This window comes from Serinus canaria, chromosome Z (genome assembly GCF_022539315.1).
Source record: "Serinus canaria isolate serCan28SL12 chromosome Z, serCan2020, whole genome shotgun sequence".
Lineage (NCBI taxonomy): Eukaryota > Metazoa > Chordata > Aves > Passeriformes > Fringillidae > Serinus > Serinus canaria.
The window spans coordinates 47,819,951-47,841,423 of NC_066343.1; the positions used below are offsets into that span (position 1 = coordinate 47,819,951).

The 21,473-nt window shown below is 36.8% G+C and overlaps 1 protein-coding gene across 2 annotated transcripts in view; it reads right to left on the reverse strand.

Annotated features, from left to right (window-relative positions):
* KDM4C (lysine demethylase 4C) overlaps positions 1–21,473 on the reverse strand; it is a 245,200-nt gene that overhangs the window by 176,094 nt on the left and 47,633 nt on the right. For both annotated transcript variants that reach the window (XR_007780436.1, XM_050986882.1), the window contains exon 8: positions 17,480–17,617. Coding sequence is in view for 1 of the 2 variants with exons in the window: in XM_050986882.1 (XP_050842839.1) it covers positions 17,480–17,617 (138 nt within the window). In the remaining variant the exon portion in view is untranslated. The remainder of the gene's footprint in view (positions 1–17,479; positions 17,618–21,473) is intronic.

Consider the following 21,473-nt stretch of genomic DNA (forward strand, 5'->3'; position numbering starts at 1 on the left):
TCAAGTAAAATTGCATTGTTGTCCTTCTAATAAATATTCCTGTATAACATACCTTCATAGGGAACAAAAAATATTACATGCTTTTTGTTTAATAAATGTATGAAAGTGTTAACTTAATTAACATGCTTTTTATTCACAGTCATTTTATGAATAGCTCTGGAAGGTAAAACAAGATTACTGAATCTTAATTAAAAACAAAAATCCAAATGAACTGCAGAAGCATAATCAATACAAATTACATTATTTAAATTAAGCAAATTTAATTAAAGGCAGTTGCATTAAATTTATTCTAGTTGTATTCAAAGCTTTTCCAAGTCAAACTGTTTTGTAACAATTTTATAAGCAGCACAGCAGTCAGTAAAATTCCTCATTACTCTAAATTAGCCATTATGTGTTAGACACATCATTTTTATGAAACAAAGAACTGACTAGGTTACATATTGGAGTTCAGCAAAAAAGTCAGGGTAAAAAAAATCCACTTCTTTCTCTAGACTTATCCCATATAAAGTTAATACACTATCACTGTATTTGATTGCGCAGACCTATGTTCACAAGCAATTGAACAGTTCCATTCAAGTTAAAACTCTCTCCACTCGCAAAGCAAGTACTCGACCAGTACATGGCAGAATACCTAGCTTACAGAAAATACCAATCTGCCTACAAAAACACCAGTAGCATTTCTCATACAAGTTGCAGACTCAAAAAAATGCAGGACACCAGGACCCAGTGATAGCCATTAATAACACTAAAATTCTGTTTAAAATGAAACATAACTTGCTTTTTAGAGATGGTGAATTACACTCCCAACAGGGCACAAACATGCTCAAGCAACTTTCAAAAGTCAGAAATAGAAAATTTGGTTAGCTGTAGAATCTTGTCAAAATATATTTCTGTCAAGATTGCTCAAAAAAAAAAATTTTTTAAATCCTAATTTTTTTTAAAGATAGCATTTCATTTATGTACTGAAAGAACAGATTTTATTAAATTGATTTCCATGTTCTACCCCTCACAAAGCCATGAAATTCACAGGCATGACAATGTTTCAAAGTTTTCTTAATCTAAAAAACCCTCTGAAGTAAACCCCAATTAATGCCCAATTAAACAATTAAAGCAGGGATGTCATAATTCTGAATATCAGACTCAATAACTGCAGCCTTTATAAGACTGAGCGGCAGCTTCTTTTAAGAAGTCTGACAGACTAGGTTCCAAGATCAAGCAACAAAACTTGCCAACACTATTAAAGAAAGACCACAAGGATCTTTTGGCTACAGCCACCAGAGAACCATAAGAGAGTTTTACCTTTTCCAGGCAGAAAATCCTATAATAACGAAGAGAAAAGTGAAGATTGATTTAATATTTCTATCTAAAATGTGTACCTTGATATATCTATATAGCTATGATTTGTTTCTAAGCTAAGAAACAAATATTTAAAATTTATATATTATATATATATATACATATATAGGCACACACACACACCACACATACATACATATATATATATAGACACACACACATACATACATATATATATATATATGTGTGTGACACAGTGGTAATGGATATCTGGTTACAAGTTCATCAATCTGCTTCCTTCCAGCAATATGTGGGGAAGTGCTGTATTTCAGATGTCAAAGATCTACAGTGGAAAAGATTAGAAAACTTTGTATAGGTTCTTCCTTTCTATGATTTGGCCATCTAAAACTAATGAATATTGCTAACAAGCTTCTACCTTTTGGGTATAGAACCTTTTTTGGTTGTAATCAAAGCAAAGTATGTGAGGGAAAGGGAACAAATATGGCATAAACCATCTACCTGCTCAGCATGCTGCTAATATTGCCAGTACTGTATATAAAGATGCCTTACTGAAATCCTCTAAAGACTGTGCATCACCTCTTTATTTAGATTTACTCGTTTGTGGTAACTCTTTCTGATCACTTTGCAAGCAGGGGACAGAGGGAATTCAAATATTCAAATAATATCCTAAAAACACACCAGTGATACTGTCTTACAAAGCATGCTCTCAACTGTTTGGTTTGGTTTATTTCATGGGACATTCAGGACTCAGAGATCATAAACAGAAAAACTGTGAAACTTCAAAAATAGTTGTATGCAAAAATACCATCAACCATTCAGTTAAGTCATATACAACAAGTTGCGGATGACTGTTCTACCTTTAAACACATGAAATATTTTTACATTAATTTGGTATTTCCTTTTTTTAAACAGATGGTAAGAGGACTGCTTCATAACAATTACAATAAACCAATGATTTTGTAAAGAAAACTACTTTTATAAGCAAGAATCCAATTAGAATGCTCTTGAAACACAAATTTTATAATATAAACTATAAAAGAAATATAATATAAACTTAAATAGTGGCAAGTAAAATACATACAACTTTTAACTGCTACTGCAAAGAAAATTATGAGAAGAAAAGCCCTGTAAACAAACATAACTGTGCTAAGTCCCTAATTCTTACTTTCATACACAATCCTGCAGGTTTGGTATTTGAAACTATCAGAAAACAATTGCCTTGCCCAGAATTTCACAGAAGTTTAACAAGGATTATAGGGTGTAGATGTGTGGCGAACAAGTGGCTGTGAATAGCAATAAAAATATACAAGGGCCTATATCCAACCACTGCTTTATTAAGGCACCAGTGATTACACTCTATTTAATTATGCAGAATACAAACCTTTACTGACAATTGAATTCTAACTTACTAATTTCTAGCCAAACTCTATGAAAACTTGATTTTAAATGTGCCTGCTACAGCTTCAGAGAAAACCTCAAAATTTTTCCTCTCCAGGTTTGAACCAAGACCAAGACAGTCAGATCTTAAAGTCACGAACATCCCAAGCTCTCACAGCATTTCTGCATTAAGAAAAGATGTCCAATAGCTGGTTATTGTGCTGAAGTCCAGTCTAAAATTTAAAAAAAACCCACAAAAAAAAACTCAACAAAACACTTCTGATTTTGCATGAATTTACCTATTTCACTTTTAATGCCCAACTTATTCTTGTTCAGGGTATTCGACAACACTTGACATCACTCCTTGTATGAGATTAAATACATGATGCAGGCAGGTATTTCTTTGAGACTAATCTGTCAGGACATAGGTAAAAAATATTTGTGTTCTATAGACAACCGCGATCAAATAGAAAGAACACTGAAATAGCAAGGACAGAAATTCTACGTACACCTCCGTCAGTCCTTTAGATGTCTCACTTGATTCTCAAGACCACACTTTCAGTGCCTCATGTCTGTTTCCTTCACTGCTTTTTCACACTCTCAATTTCACAGGTCCTGCATCTTTTCTATACACACTCTTCCTCTTTTTTGGGGTAGAGGATTGTCTGAAATTGAGTTGAAGATAGTTGCTACTATAGAGACCTAGTCATATGATGTAGCTTACAATTGGTTTCATTTTTATTCACAGTTTCTCTATCTTAAGTGAAGGCTATATTCCCTGTCCCAAAATCTGAAATTTAGCCAAACTCTCAATTTAACTTCATTTGAATAAAAATCCAAAAATAAAATCCTGTGTAATTTGTTCACAACATTACTTGACCAAGTCAGCTTTCAGTTAAACCAATGTAACACTGAAGTCAACTCAAACCGTAAACACCTGTAATCACATCAAGCAAAATGAAAATGATCATACTCCTACTCCCCACAAAATGTAGCACATTTACTAATCATCATTATCTTTTTGCAGCTATATTCCATATTGGGTAACCCCATTTCAACACATTTTTTTACTTTTTGTTGTCATCCTGATGCTACATCTGATAAAAATGTCACCAAACATTTATTTTTAGAAACATTCAGTATTTTTTCAAAAATCTGACCTTTATCACAATGCTCTTAGTATTTCTTTAACAGCCTCTTTTAGGACTGAAGCACTTTAGCAATTCCACCACCTTCAAGAAGTTTGCTTTATAATCACAGATAAAACAGACACATGATATGCAGACTTATGTCAGGTATCTGTGTTTGTTACACTGTCCTTGAGGGTTTTCTATTTATGGTAAGATTTTGCCTCCATGAAGTAAACAAGAGTTTCTTTTCTTGACCCATCATGAAACTTGTATAAAATACAGTAACCCTGACAGCCACACCTTTTTCTTTCGTCCAATGTGACTGACTGAAAACACTGTCCCTTTACTATATTCACAGCAAGATGTAACACATTATTTCTTTATCCTCTTCTAATCACCTCTTTAAAACTATACTTACAAGTAAAGGGAATCAGACATGAAATAAGAACCGATATAAGACTCACTTCTGGTCAAGGTAGAATTCTCTACAGTTTCTAAGTCCATGGAACTTCTTCAGCAAAACTTCAATACGACATGAAGTCACCTCTACTTATATATCTCATCCACACAAAAAAGAAATGTAACTATGAATAATTTTGTGGAGATTTTGCCAGAATGTATTGTATGTAGACTCATTCAAATCCCCCTAACCCACTCAAACAGTTACCCAACCCAAATAAAGCTCACAGAACACCAGCATCACCCAGCACATTGTTTCATATCACAGCATTATTTTAAATTTCAGCATGAAAATTAACTTAAATCATCTAAGTTGAAATAGTTCATTCATACATGTAAGAAACAAAGAAACCAACAAGTAACTTGATTTACAAGAAAGTGCTGGAATAATTTTTAACTTCAGAAACATCTCCCAAATTATTAACTTAGTCTGTTTCAAAGGCATTCAACAGACTTAGTAAATGCCACCTACCTGGATTTTTTAGTAAAATATTGTACAATCTTAGACTATAAAACAGATTCTTATATTCTAAATAACAACTTAACGGCTGATACACTAATCCTAGCATATCAATACCCTGTAATCACCCACATAAAAAGGGGAGAAGAACACTGAGAAGGGGATTTTGTGATGTTATTTTACTGCAACTTTCCCCTGATAGAGTAGATTTTTACAGTCTTCCTCAATCCACTGTAAACAATAATGTTTAAAGGTTACATTTCTTCTCTACATGTATCATAGGTTCATCCCACAGCATTCATACTAAGGCATCAAAATATCCAAACCTCTATGTCTTTCTAGCATATTGTGATTGTTCTCAACAAACCTTGAAAAAACCACTGAAACACTGCATTTACTGAACTGTATTAACATACTGAGCATAAGTAATTGAAGTGACTTCACTGGAATAATTTGGAAAATCTAGCTATAAGCACAGGGAGAACAAGATAAATTATCCTTTTATGTTTCACTCAGGTGTTTGCTGGATATTTCAAACTGGACTGCCTTCTAGAAGCAGGCACAGTTCTAGCTACCTAGGGCAAACCGGGCTTTTTTACATGTAAATACAAAAAAATATATGAAACTTCAGTTCAAAATTTTCCCTCAGAATTCTAAGAACGTGGGATGTGACATGGCAAAGATGAGATCAATCAGGTGATTTTTTTAAGACCTGAAAGACAGTAATTTATCTGATAACGTTGTTGAACATATGACAATATATTACATACAAAGAACAATCAGAGAGTCAGTCTTAACTGCACTTACTTGATTACATTAGTAATAAAAGAATGAAGTAACTTATTTCACTCTCAGGATGAATGCAAGGTCTAGGAACATGCAGAAGTGCACCTTCTCTAAAATTTTAATGTGGGTGTTTTTTGTGTTAATATTTTGTCTGAATTAAGAGGTGACTCTATATGTTATCAGAAAAAGATGACACCTCCAAGGTGATTAATTCAACCTTTTTTCGCAACAACATAAAGGTTGTTCACGCTTCAGGCAGAAAGACAAACCTTAAAAACTGAATACAACCACACTAGCGCTGAGATCTTAATTCAATTTTTTTGCTGTAAAACATTTCAGAAAACTATTTCTCCTCCTTTTTGTAAAGCATAGTGATTTGTTTTGTTGTGGGTTTTATCCAAAATCAAACCAGTGCAAGTTGGACAGTTCATTTAAGACCCTTTTCAAGTCCTTCAAAGATTAATAATTTCTAACTAGTAGCATATGAACAAGTTCTACTAATTCAACTAGCAAGCACAGTGGGGAGACTAAACATACAGCTGAGGCATTTACCTGTGCTCAGCTCCCGTTTCATGCATCTACTAGGCTACATAAGCTCACTAGAAGTATGTAGTGCATTACTAGAAGTAATGCTTACACTTTATTTACCCTGGTGTAGTTACTGTAAGATGTGAGTATATAATTGATTTCTCTTCAGTCATAGATGCCTTCTCTACTACTCTAAGTCAAGGATTTTGAACTGTGTATTTATATTTAAAGTGTTTTCTTTCAGAAGCAGGAAATAAATAAATCATGTGTTTCAAATCTATGCTACTGCTACTCTTAATTTTTAGATAACACTCCCCAAACTCTCAGAGAAACAGAGGGAAAATTGCAAGTAGATGCTTATCTCTACAATGTTTGGCCTGAGCCAAACTAGCAATTCCTATAGCTGGCACTACTACAGTACCAACTGCAGGACCAGCAGAGGTGTAGATGGTCCTAGTAGACACATTAGTTAACCAAATGAAAATCATCGTCATACAAAGTTTTATCTGTATATACAGAAGAGGTGGAACAGGAAAAAAATATCAAAGAAAAAGCAATCAAAAGACCCCACTAACAAGTAAAACAATAAAATATACATTTGAGTTCCAAACCGTGTCAAAGACAACTGAAACTGCATGGAGGAACGCAGCAGAATGGTTTCTAGTATCTTGCACTCCCTGATGGTTCAAATGCAGACTTAAAATAGTTCCAAATTAAATAAATTAATGAAGGTATGTAACTAGCACTAGTAGCAGTATTTGAAGGTTTTGCTTTATAAGAAGAAAGGTTGGCAGCTAGCAGTTTTAAGAGAACTTAACCCTAACATCTAAGTCACCTTTTGGCCTGTCACAATAGGTCACCACCCAGTGCCAAAATGGGAAATTAATCTAGCAAGGCTAGAGAACTGACTTCCTTTCAGAACATAAGAATGAGTTTTAGATTTTCAAAGGGTATAAATAAAAGGAATACAATGACAGGTGACTCAGTTCAATTGCCCAGGCATGCCCTGACACCTGAACCACATTCTAGTATATATGATGTCTGACTGAGCTCTAAATATTACACTGGATTCCTGAGATTTGTACTCTTCTGCCTAGACAGAGGGAAAAATATCTGAGATGGTGTCAGACACCTGTGTTTCAGCAGCTGATTCAAGCCCAAAGAGCCTTTTGTGAAGCTCATATTTATGAAAATAATTTCTTAGTTAAACTGTACTTTCTTTAAAACCTGGAATGAAAATAATCTCTCTCTAAAGGCTATGACATTAATATAGAGACAGAAATTTACATAATGACAAAACTTGTTCCTCAGCAAATTGAGGATAAATATAATCTGCATTCTCACAAAAAGTAACAAAAGGCAAACTGCACTGATTTACTCAAAATTTTAAATAAATCATACTCTGAAAAGGCAAGTTTATTGTAAATTACTGACTTTTTCTTTAAAATGATCACCTTGTTAAGTGAAAGCTGCTATAAAACAAAAACTTCTAAACATCCACTAAGCATGCCAGCTTGGTACATTTTTTACTTTGATAAATGGAACCTCTTGGATAACACTTACGGGGAAAAAAGGAAGATTAGATTCCATCATTTCCACTCACTCACAGTTGTCAGAATGTACTCCAACATTTAAAATGTTACTTTACAGAATTCTCCTCTCCTTACTTCATCAAAACTGCATAACAGAAAGAAGTGGTAGTATTCTTGGTTCAACTTTTATTTAATAAACAGTGCAGCAGCTTGCATGAGAGCCCTGTGCCAGAAATATACATGCATAATGCTTCTTACATGTACTTGACATCACACAGAAAAAAGTTGTGCTATGCAGCTGAAAAAGATTCACGAGAATACAGCAGAATTTCAGAACCACAGAATACACCACACATCACAGACAACATCAGTACTTGCACATAACATAGCTCAGACTGTGGGAACACAGGAACAACACCATATGACATTTCATATGATTTTATAATTAGATGCTCTGCCAAAAGAAGAAGGTTCAAAAAAACAGTAGAATATTATTTCACTAGAAGAGGTAAACGTATTGTGATTATTACTATTCCTTTCTACTTCTAAAACCTAATTCTTAATTCAAAATGTCACAGTACCAGAAATCTAGAACTGTGCAAGTTACAGCCCTGTGGGAGACCGACAATCTCCCAATTCAGCAGTAAATTTTAGAGTGGGAAATTTTAATAGCTGCTATTCTGTGGAAATTATGAGTTTGTGATGTAAGAATTAAGCAGAGGCACTAAATGATGGCAGTGAGGTGCAAAATAAAAAAAGGTAAGTAAGAGATTAATAGGAGATTAATGTCAAAGAAATAAAGAAAAGATAAAAGAGAAAATTCCATGACAACTGCAAAGCTGAGAGAGGCACTATGATTATGAAGTGAAATGTCAAAACGCAGAATGCCCAAGATTTGCTCTGAAGTAGTGTACTAACAATCAAGACCAGAAACGGAAATCATGTCTGATTCCAGAAAACTTGTAAAATTTCATTAGCAGACAAGTCAATGGTATAAGGTGGTTAATTATGAACTAGCAAGTAAAAACATTTATTGTACAGCATGAATGATGCTGGTATTGTTGCAGACTGCTATCAAATGTATCAACATGCAATGCTTAAAAAAATTTTAAAAATCAAAAAAATAAAATAAATTGATAGATTAATAACTCATGAGCATATGCACATAGCTATTTCTGACACTGAGTACTAAAACACTGCAATTGGGGTAGGGATACGCTTTTTAAACCTACACCATTAAATTTCATTCACCCACATTGAAAAATAAAATGGTCCACCTGAGTTGGATTTTTTTCACTTTGAACAGACATTTTATTGTACAAAAGCAACCTAAACATAATCCTCATTGAAAAAAAAAATTACCTCCATAAATTTTGGGAGGTGGAAGCGTTTTTGTGCAGTAAATGTAATTTCTCCTCTGATAAAATTAGTTAATTCATATATATTGTGTCTCAATATATATTTCCAAATAAATATACTGTTTGGTTAACATAAGCTGGATATAGCTATCTTCAAGACAATGAGTCTTGTACCCAAATAAATCAAGATATTAAATAACTTTTCTTCCTTTTGAAACAGTCATAACTGCTTGAGGCTGCTGCAGCACAAAAACAAAATATCTTCACATAGGTCTTGAAACAGTCAAGCTGAAAATCTAAGCCAAAGTTTCATTTAACAGCCTGTCAGTTTTTTGATGTGAAGCTAATGAATGCAGTGGCAAACAAATCCATCAAACCTAACATCAAAACAACTGCACTTCATCCCACCAAAGGGAAAAATACAACCTGCAGGCCAGCACTTTGATCTAACCTATCCACAGAAAACACGTTGCTAAGGAGCTACCACTGAAGAATGCACGAGTAATTACTGACTTAATTTTATGAAAAATAGCAATAATACTTAAGTATCCCTAGTTTCAAGTAGAAAAGGTTGGCAGACTTCTCAGGTTCTACATATCAGCTAAAAAACAAAAAGCTTCCCAACAGCAACATCTGAAAACAAATCACGTCTTAAAAGGAGCTGCAGTACAAAAGAATCATTGCAATGACTAGTAAAATCACCTAGTGTGACACTACCCAGGAGCAGGCAGTAAAATTTACATACATTTATACTGAGTGAAAGTCACCAAGTGGTCCCACAAAACAGACACAAGAACCAACAAGAGCAGTATTCAAAAGTACCAGTACTTTCTCTGAAAGCTTGTGAATGCATGGACAAGGAGTGCCTGAGAGTTGAGAGACCCTGATAAGAATCTGGAAAAGCATCAGAGAGGGGTCCTTTATTCAGCTGGGTTAGAATAGTTTCTTCCTAGTAGCCAGTACAGTGCTGTGTTTTGGATTCAGCATGAGAATAATATTGATAACACACCAATATGATTTGGTTTTTGCTCAGTAGCTCTTACTCTAAACATCAAGGGCTTTACAGTTTCCCATGCTCTGAAGCAAGGGGACAGAGCATGGCGAGAGATGCTCTGAAACAAGAAGCCAGGACAGAGCATGGCGAGAGCACCTCATCTAAACTGGACAAAGGAATGTTCCACACCACAGAATGTCATGCCCAGAGCATAAACTGATGGGAATTGGCCAGGAAGGGCCGGTCATGGCTGTGAGAGGAGTCTGGCATCAGTCAACAACTTTCTCTTGGGTTTTATTCCTTTCTCTCTTCTGGTCTCACATTTAATTCTTACTATATTATCAGAATAGTATATTTCAATTACTGAACTGTTCTTACCTCAGTCCATAGAGACCTTTTTTCCCCCCAATTCGCCACTCTGCATCCTACCAGGGGCTGAGGGGAGCAAGCGCTTTGTTTCAGGATGGGGTTAAACCAAGACACAGGGGACTGAGGGGCTTAAAACAGAAACCAGAGGAAAATGAAAGAAAATAAAATAAATTAATCATAACTGTAGAGAGAAGAATTAGAGAGCCCTAACTAAAATTGCTAGTATCACCAGTCTCCTGTACACACAGAAGAATGATATGGAAATATTTCTATTCACCAATACTGATAACTAACAACCACATTTTTTTCCCCATACAAGTTACCTACTCAGCACAAATCAAAGCAGATACCTAGAAAACATACAAGCTAATAGCCACTGATTCATCTGCTTTATCAGCAGTAGCAAAATCCACTGGAGTAAGGAAACTCAAAAATGCACTTCACGAAGACACACATTTCCAGCCTACTCAAATAAATGTAGCACCATGAGGAAAACAAGAAAATTCACAGAAGCCTGAAGGAACCTGCTAGCTGCACCTATTTCATACCACTCAATTATTTTTTTCAACAATAAAAAGCATTCAGTAAATGAAAGTTATAAGATCATTAAAATGATTAAGAATATCTAAAGCTTAGAGTACCTTTCATCCTCACAGAACAACACAACTACACTTGTATCTAGCAGAAGCACTACCTCCCTTTGTTTCACTAAACTCTGACACATCCACCCACCAGCACTTCACCAACATCCCTCTGCACCACATCCTATTGCCAAGCATCTTAAGGAGACGGTGATTGATTTGTTCTTTCCACCAGAATCTCCTACTTCTCTTCCTGTGTGTTCTTGCCTATGGAAAAAGACAGCAAGAACTACACTGTTTCTTCTCTGGAGCTGGGAGGTTTTTAGTATGCCAGTTACTTACACAGTTGTGTTGTTTGAGAGGTGGAAGGTTGTTTGGATTCTTTATTTTTTACTTCTACTCAATTCTGTACAACTTGATTTTGTTCAAAAGCAAGCTAAAACCAGTAGCTGAGCTGTAGCAAACAGCACACTGGAGGTGCCACCTTGTATTTCTTTGAGTATGTCGTCCCAAGGCTTTGTTCTGGTTTCAGCTAGGACAGAGTTAATCTATTCTCAGTAGCTGTTCCACTGTGGTGTTTTGGACTAAGAATGAGCATTCTTGTCACACATTGATGTCTGGGGTTTTTCTAAGTTGTGTTTATCCCATGTCAACAAACTTTTGTTCTTTTCTGGTGCTCCAGCAGTGAGGATGTGAGCACAAGAAACTGTGAGGGAGCAGAGCTGGGACAGATGACCAGAACTGACCAAAAAGATATTCCACACAACAGAGCATCATGCCCAGTATATAAACTGGGAGGAGTTACCTGGAAAGGGCTGGGTTCTGCTGATGCCAGACCCCTCTGCTGGGTCTGGCATCAGCAGAAGATGAAGCAAGAGGGGTCTGGCATCAGTCAGTGGGTGGTAAGCAATTGCATTGTTTTTTCCCTTTTTATTATCATTTTACTTTATTTTGAATTATTAAACTATTTTTAACTCAACATGCAAGTTTTACTTTGATTCTCTTCCCTATTCCACTGGGTTGGGGAGGAAGAGAAGTGGACTTCATAAGTGTATGCATGCTTTTTCATCTCCATCTGGGCTTAAAACCATGACAGTACTGCACAAACTCTAAAAAACAACTTAGAGGATACATCCCTGCTCTCAGGGTTCAACTACTACAGGAAGTTAGTAGACACAAAGTAAAACCAAGACCATAAGTTCAGCATTTTTAAAGACAGAAAATCATTGTTGGAATTTGCATTCATAGTCTTTGCTTAATCTACGTGTCAAATACCAAGGGTCAAAAATATCTCTTATGTAACATTTGCATGTCATTTCAAAGAATCTTTAGCAACATCTCATTTCATGCTCAAAAGCACTATCAACACATACCCTAAATATTTTCTACAACTTTAACAAAAATCTTTGTTGGATTTTTTTTCCCCACAAAATCAATGAAGAATAGTGATTGTATTTCAGGATTTTTTCTTTTTTTTTAGACAGAAATTCAGCTGCAAGCAATTAGAAACTACTCTATAAAAAATAAGAGTGTTCCTGTAGGAAGACAAATAATCAGTCATCAGTACAGAATATTCTCTAAGGAGAATACAGCAATGAACTGACCTAGATAATGCTACATTTTGCTGATGCACACAATTTCTGCAGTACAATACAGAGGAACTACAGGATACAAAACATTATTTTTAATTAAAATTCTTGCACTTTACACATAAAGAAAGAAAAGACAAGTCAGCTGCAGTATCAGTAGTCCAAAGAATGACAAATGGGACTGCAAGATTGTGTGGATTTTGGTTTGGGATTATTTGCTTTTTCTTTTAAATGAAATTACTGGACCTGAAAATAAAACTTACTAAAATATTGATATTCTTTGGAGACACCAACTTTTTACCTTTCTAATTAACACCTCCAGGACGTTTTCTAATGTTGTGATAAAAACTAATCATAGATATACTCATGGTTTTCTAGAGAAACACTGCAACCAAGAAACAGAGTAGAGTTATACAAAATCAAATTATATTTTCTTTTTATTATTAATATGGAATCTTAAGTATTTACAGACAACAATGCAATTTTACTTGAATTTATCGTTTGTCACCTTAGCAAATCCAACCTAAACAGCCCTCATATAGCCCTCAGACCATGTGGGTACTTTGTTGCTCCACTTGCCTCAGAAGCTGCCAACACTACCTTCTGAAGCTAATGGGATGATTTCTAAAGTGCAGCAGGACCCTGTAACTTCCTAGGGCATCCTGTAACTTGCTGTGGAGCTTCTCCCTGTTAGCTACTAGCATCTGTGCAGCACTGAAACAGTCTCAAACTCCAATACTCGCATAATAATTTTCTGGCAAGGGAGCTGCCCACTGATGGAACGGCCTACGTTGAGAGCAATCCAGAATGCAAGGCTGGCTGTATCAACTGTGGCCATAAATGCTGTTCTAAGACTTATTTTTATTACTTTGGTTTCTTCCCCTCTCTTTGTCAGGAATATTAGCAGTTTGAAAAGAAAGTTTAAAATAAGTTTAAGCCAAGGTGATATACATGCATTTTCTTATAAGCATCCGTGATAAACCTGCAGTTTAGGACTGCATCTGTGCATGTGAATGAGAAGTCATGTAAAGTGAAGGCTACTGGAAATGTTGAAGGGGAGAGAAGACATAAGCCAGGCTGTAGTGCTAATTATAGGCATTTGCCATGTACCTTAACACTAGACAGAAAAGCTGTAGAAATTCAGCTATTTGAGTTCACAGAGGTCTATGCAAATACTTGTGCAGACAGATCTAAGTGGTAGTCTTAAACACCAAGTTTTGAACTTTAACTTTTAGTTTACCTGAACTCATTCAGAAAGATTGATCCGATCTTGTCTCAATAAGTCTTTTTGGTTTGAAGTAAGTATTTCAGCTACTGGTAATGCAGCGCTACTAAGTAAATTCTGTCAGGTAATTTGTCCTAAGGGAAGATCTTCTCCCTTCTCCACCACTGCCTGGAAGCACCTGAAAGTGAGGTGGGGGTTGGGCTTTTCTCTAAGTCATGAGTGGTAGGACAAGAGGAAATGTCTGAAGTTGCACCAGGGGAGGTTTAGATAAGGTATTATCACACATTTCCTCATGGAAGGTGTTGTCAGGTATTGGCCAGGCTTCTGAAGGACATGGCTGTGTCACCATCCTGAAGGTATTTAAGACCTCTGGATGGGACCCCTCAGGTATGCTTTTGAGGTGACCTTGGCAAAGCTGAGTTTAACAGCTAGACTCAATGATCTTAAAGGTCTTTTTCAAAGTAAACAATTTAATGATTTTTTTAATATTTCCTCTGTCTTCTTTACCCTATTTCTGTGCCATTAACAAATACCAGTAAGTTTTAGGGAAAATTAGTTCACCACACTTTCTTTAGTTCTCTTCTTCATACACATTTCTATTTTTAAAAAATCTTACCATCGGTGCATTCTAGCATATTCTTTTTCATTTAGAAAAGAGAAGAAAGTAAATTTTGATTCTCATTCTTGTGGTAATAGGTGGTAAGAATTAAGCAAATAACTTTAAGGACTCTGACCATTTGCCAGAGAAACTGCAGTTCATATTTGACAATGGTATCTAAGATTTCTCTACAGAGGGAGATTAGTTGTTATTGCTCTGACACCTTTGAAGCTTGTAGGCATTTCAATTTAACTGTAGACACCAGAGAAATACTTTGATTTCTTGTACTATATATGTACAATATTGCTCCTATGCATAGAATTCAGTGTCCTAAGATAAAGGTTTCATCCATACACTAGAGAATTTTTGACAGAATATTTAGAGTGCATAGCTGTCTCTGTCTCCTTGAGAGCCTCTCAGGAACCCCCTGCCAGGCCCAAGTCGGGGAACACCAGGGAAGCCACCCCGACATGGCCGACTGCGGGGAGACACTTTCTCGTGCCCCCAGGGTGCTGAGGGCAGCTAGGCCAGTCGCCTTAGCAGCAGAGGAGACACCAGAGACATCGGTGGAAGAAAGGGCCGACTCTTAGCAGGGGTTAATCCAAAATTTTTGTTCAGGAGCTCTGGGGAGCTCCTGCACCTCAGGGGGCCTCCTGCTGAGAGCCCCGGGAGATGTGCCAAGGTTACATATAAAGGGAGGAGGAAACCAAAAGTAGATAACATTTTACCAACCAATAAATGACCCAAAGGGATGGGCACAAAGGGATAGACACCTAGAACAGTGTATAGGGCAAGTCTCGGGGGGCTGACCCCTGGCCTCTGGCTAATCACTCGACGTCTTGAACCAAAGCTTCTAGATGAAGGGGATGGGATTCTGGGTGATTGGCAGAGAGCCAAGGTGGGAATTTGCGGATGATCTCATCAAGGAAGAGGAATTACATAGGTAAAGGGAAGGGGGTACAGTCTGGGGTAAACTATTTGGGAAACCAAACTACTTCAAAGTATTACAAAGTATAAAAACACACTACAACACATATGGTAAAGTAAGGAAGGGGGTCAACAGAACCTCCACCTTGGACATTTAGAGAGCCGACTCTGGCCTATTCAGGACACTGGTTTGGAGAGTCTCCTTCACAGTCCTGAAGGCTCAGGAGCATCCCTAAGGGTTGAAAGACAAGATGGTGGGGAAGAAGGTTGCCTGGCTGAACAGGGAGCAGGGAACTTTCACAGGAACTCAGTGAAAAGGAAAAGAGCTTTGGAAAAGGCGGCAGGTACCTCTTGAAGAGTGTAAGGATGTAATGAGGTAACACAGAGAGAAATCTACAACTGGCCATTGCTATGAAAGATCACTCAGCACATATAGGACAACGAGGAGGTTGAGCCCAGCCAGCAGAGGTTTGAAGAAGACAGGTCCTGCTGTACCAACAGGATGTCCTTTAATGAGCATCCATGGACTGGACACAGAAAAAGCTGTTGAAGTTATCTGCCTGGACTTCCGCAAAGCCTTTGATACTGCCTCACAACATTCTTCTGGAGAAACTAGCAGCTCATGGCTTGGACAAACACACTGTTCACTGTGCAAAAACTCATCTGGTATGGCTGGAACAAAGAGTGCTAGTGGATGGAATTACATCCAGATGATGGTCACTAACACCTGGTGTTCCCCAGAGCACAGCACTGCGGCCAGTTTGTTCTTTTAACAGCTTTATCAATTATCTAGACAAGGGGATTGAGTGCACGTACCTGCAGTCAGTTTGAAGATGACACTGCACTGGGTGGGAGTGCTGATCTGCTGGAGGGCAGGAAGGCTCTGCAGAGGGATCTGGACAGGCTGGATCATGGACCAAGGCCAGTGCTGTGAGGTCCAACAAGGCCCAGGGCTGGGTCCTGCCCTTGTGTCACAGCAGCCCCAGGCAGTGCCACAGGCTGGGGCAGAGTGGCTGCAAAGCTGCCCACAGGAAAAGGAGCTGGGGGTGCTGGTGACAGCAGCTGAACATGAGCCAGCAGTGCCCAGGTGGCCAAGAAGGCCAATGGCATCCTGGCCTGTACCAGCAACAGTGTGGCCAGCAGGAGCAGGGCAGGGATTGTTCCCATGGGGCCACATTTCAATTCTGGGCCCCTCACTACAGGAAATACATTGAAGCACTGGAGTGAGACCAGAGAAGGGCAATGAAGTTGGTGAAGGCTTTCAAGTACAAGTCTTGTGAGGAGTGCTTGAGAGTGCTGAGGGTGTTTTAACCTGGAGAAAAGGAGGCTCAAGGGGGACCTTATCACTGTCCAGAACTCCCTGAATGGATGTTGTAATGAGGTGGGGGCTAGTTTATTCTCCCACTCAAAAAATGACAGGATGAGAAAATACAAACTCAAGTTATGCCAGGGGAGGTTCAGGCTGGACATCAGGAAGAATTTTTCACTGAAAAGGTGGTCAGGCATTGGAAGGACAGCCCAGGGAAGCAGAGGAGTCACCATCCCTCGATGAGTTCAAGAAACAACTGCATGTGGCACTTAATGCTAAGGATTAGTTGATACACTGGTCTTCAGTCAAAGGTTGGACAGAGTGATCTCGGAATTTTTTCTTAATATTACAGATTCTCTGATTCTATGCTATACACAAAAAAAAAGGAAGATATGCACACCACAGAACAAGATTTCAATCTAAGATATCTTCAGTTATACACATCTCAAACAGTTGCTTTATTATCTTGTACTACAAGTTTTCTGATCAGATTTATGATGAGACATATTGAACTTGCTTCTTTAAACTTTATTTGACGTTTCGCTATTTATGTTTCTTTCCAGATATCAAAATTCCTAGTTAAACTAAAGTGCTTCCACAAACAGCAAAGCTTAAAAAAAATTTAGGAGCAAAAGTCTGTTGTCTTCTTAACCTATTAACCTCAGTATGTAGCTTCAGCTTAAAAACATTCACAAACAGAATTGGTTTTGAAGAATAATAAATACATTAAGTTGCAAACAAAACTGACTACTGAGAGGAATATATATTGCTGGAAGTAGAATATCTACTATCAAAATAACAACTATAAATTAAATTTGAATGGCAGCTTGTTGTATTATCTGATCTAATAGTTATCCCTTTCTAGTCATCTTCCTGAAATTCTCACAAAGAAATAACCACAGGAAATATTTCCTTACACATTAATTTTCTGCTTACTTACCAATTTTGCTGCTTTTCCATAATCAATCCATCGAACAGTGGCAAAGTTTGTTGACTCAGCACAATTAAATCCATGGTTAAACCCTGCATGGTATCCATATGGGAAAGTGATCATAAATTCTCCTGCCTCTTGGGTAACCTGTAACAATACAAAAAAATTTTAAAGGCCAAAATAAATAAACTTCAAAAAAAACCTCAACATGAACCACATTACAAAGCATTTCTAGTCCTATAGCAATGAAAACTACATACACCTTTATAACTAACTAAAACTTTTTTTTTTTTACCTTGCAGAGATATGAGATTTAATTTAAACAGAAAGTGTATATTTGAGACAATGTTCTTTACTCTAAAATACATAACTAGGTGCAATACTTAACAAATTCAGAAAGAATTCAAAGAAGTTAATCTTGGAGCAGAGACTGACTTGTAACAAAACTTGGAAGCAACTAGAAAAGACAGTATGAAGATATCATTCTCACTGGCTATAAGGAGGCAAAGACAGGCTGGATCAAAATCGCCACAACTGCCATGCCTAAATGTTGTGCAGAATGTCTCAAGATAAACCTATTAAAACACAAGTTTTTAGCTGCCACTGTCCTTCCCCTCTTTCTCTTTAGGAAAAATTTTTGAGAGCAGAAGCACTCTGGCACTACTGGTAATAAGAATTCCAAACAACTAAAGGACAAGTGGGATAGAGAGGGACTCTAAAAGAAAAAAAGCTGGACTACAGTTGAATTCTGACATCATTTTAGAGACTGAGCAAGGATAATTTCAAAGGACTACAACTAAAAGAAAATGTGCAAAGACCACTGGATCAATAAGATATTATAGAAAGCCAGAAACAAAAAAGGAAAAGAAAAAGCCAACTTAAAACTCATTGCACAGTAATTATACTTTGTATATACAAAAATAACCCAAATCCGAACTAGCTTTACAAGCTGTATCAGACTTGAAGAGTTTTTAGAGTAAACTACAAAAAAATAAAAGTGTGGCAACATAAGCAAATCTAGTCAGGTTATGTTCAAAACATAAACATAAACTAGTCAGGTTATTCTCTTTCAAGAGAGAAATCTCATCTTCCTACACAAGGATGGACTGCTGCTCTCCTATATGGAGAAAAGAGGAGACAGCACTTCTTGTCAGTCACTAATATTCTCTCCACACAGTGACAGCTTTAATCCCTTTAAGTCAGACCACCAGAGACTTTATCAAGGACAAGCTAGTCAGAGACTTGAAACAGCACACTGTCTTCCAAATTATCTGATAACAGTTAATGAATAAAGCAGATTATACAGAAGTAAATAGTTAAAAGAGATTCTCCATGCTCTGTTTGATACACATTTTATGTGAAAAACACATCAGACAACAGACCCACTAAAAAGCAAACAGATCTATTTAAATGAAGCAAATAATCTGAGCAGTGACTGATGACTATTCAACATATGTACTTGTTTATTACAGGAAAATAAGGAGACTTCTCAGAGTCTAAACAGATTGTTTTGAGTGTGTGGCAATGCTTTGCATAAGCAATATAGTGAGAAAAACTGGAAGGACAAATATGACTCTTTTTAGTGCCATACCCTTTTGACTTTAAATCACAAAAAGGAAGGGTTAAATTTTAAGTAGTCACCGAAATTAAAATTTACAACTTCAAACATTTTCTTTTTAATGTCATGTCCTAAACCTTTCTACTGGTCTTATATTCAATTTCTGCTTTCACTATCTTCTTCAAAATTGTTATTTTATCATTTTATAAATTCTTTTTTGGTTTTTTGCCCAGTGCAAGAACACACAGGGTTAGCACTTCAAAGAGGTCTATTTCTGATTGTATTAAGGGATGAAGGAAAGACAGGAAAACAAGAAAAATAGCCAGCAAGGGTAGAGAAAAAAACTGGATCTTACATTTTGCATGGCTAATTTTTTTGTGGATTCATATTTAGTATAAATATGCAAATGCACATATAGTTGCATATATTGTAACTGTTACTGTAGCACTTCAACAATCGCTGTGGGAATGTTTAAGAAAGATTATTCTCAACACTAACAATTCCAAAATTTATCTCAATACACCCTCCCACTGCTGACAGTTTAGCAGGTGTTCTATTACAACAAGGAGCAGTTCAGCTGCCACCTGGTAGGCGTAGGCTGACTTATCAGCATTCAGCACATTTCCACTCCTATCACTTTGAGCCATGAGAGATCACAGCCTGGTTCTCTATATTCACTTTCTCACTGAATCCCATTAATTACAATTACACTCGGGTACAGTCTGCTTCCTCCAAAGACTAGGCGATAGAACCAAACTTAAATATTTAACTGTTTGTAGCACTTTTTTTTTTCTTTTTCTTTCTCCCTGAGGATTATTATCCTCTACATTAGAATACAATAATAATCAAGACACCAAAATACAAAGATCAACTGCATTACCCCACCTCAAATTTGCCACACTGAGAAAAAGTATGCTGACATTCTGCAATATGCTACTTTAAACACCAACCACTGCAAAATTATACTGTTCAGAGTAATATTCTGTAAATCCAAAACTATAAATATGGTTATAAAACCATCCAGCTTGGAAAGTTTCACCTGACATTTCATGATAAAGCACAAGGCTATGAAGGGAATCAGTATCTTTACCTATATATTACAAAAACTGAATGCAGCAGCTATATTTCCATATGATAATAAATCATTCAGAAAACAAACTACTTATTTTATGAGTAATTTATTCAAAAAAGCTTGCTTTCCAAGGCAGGCAGTATCATTCTAAATGCTTATATTTCTTCAATTTTACACATAGGTTGACTTAAGCATGAAAAGTGAAGTGATGTTCCAAAAACGCATAAAAAACATCTGTGTTATTATCCCATCTATGTTGCCAGTAGGATTGATAATACAGCGGTGTCCCAGTTTTTGCTGGGCATGTCTTACATAGCCTTCCCTGCTCCCCACATCATTCCACCAGTGAGGAGGATGGGGGTGCACAAGAAGTTGGGAGGGGACACAGCCAGGACAGCTGAGACCAGGGTATCCTGCTCAGTACATAAAACTGTGAGAAAAAGAAGGCAGGGCAATTGTTTGGAGTGGTGACATTTGTCCTGCCAAGTCACCATTATGTGTGACAGGGCACTGCTTTCCTGGGAATGGCTGAACACCTGCCTGCCCGTTGGAAGAATTTACTGAATTAACTCCTTGTTTTGCTTGGCTTGTGGGCACAACTCTCCCTTTCCCTATTAAACTGTCTCTGTCTCTAGTTTTCTACCTTTACAAGTTCTCTACCTTTTATCCTTCCAGTTCTCACCCCATCCCATAAAGGAGGAGTGAGCAAGCACCTGTCTGGTGTGTAGCTTCCAGCTGGGCAAAAACAGACATAAAATATTATTTTCTTATTTCTTTTTTTTTTTTTAATACGGTTAGAAAAACATCAACTAAACCAGACAAGGAAGCACTGTATTGTCCTGTATTTTAGGCCAGGGAACAAGTTAATCAAAGTTTCTATGGACACATCCACATTATATCAATTATATCAAAAAATAAATAGCACATATAAGAAAACAGAAAACACAATAATAAGCAAGGTGTGTGGCAAGGATAGTTTACACAACCATATTGCAGTGGGAATACACTGAAAAAAAGTGTCTATTGCCTGGTTCTTCTGAACAACTTAAAACAATCTGAACAATGGGAAACTAGGAATCATAGCCCTTTAATGATCAAAAGCCTTTTGAAACTCAGTATTAAAAAAAAGAGATATTCAGGCAGGGGACCTTCTGAATCAAGTTCTAGTCTTCTAGTAGGTTTACAGAACTCCAGAATTTAAAACTTTAGCATTTACAAAATGTATAAAATAAATACACTTTAAAATAAAAGCCATGCATTGAAAATAGTTTATTAGCTGGCACCTACATGAAGTTCAACATGAAAAACAATTAACAAAGAAATCTTGTAGAAAGAAGAAGAAATTGAATACTTCAGATGTTTTTAAAAGCAGC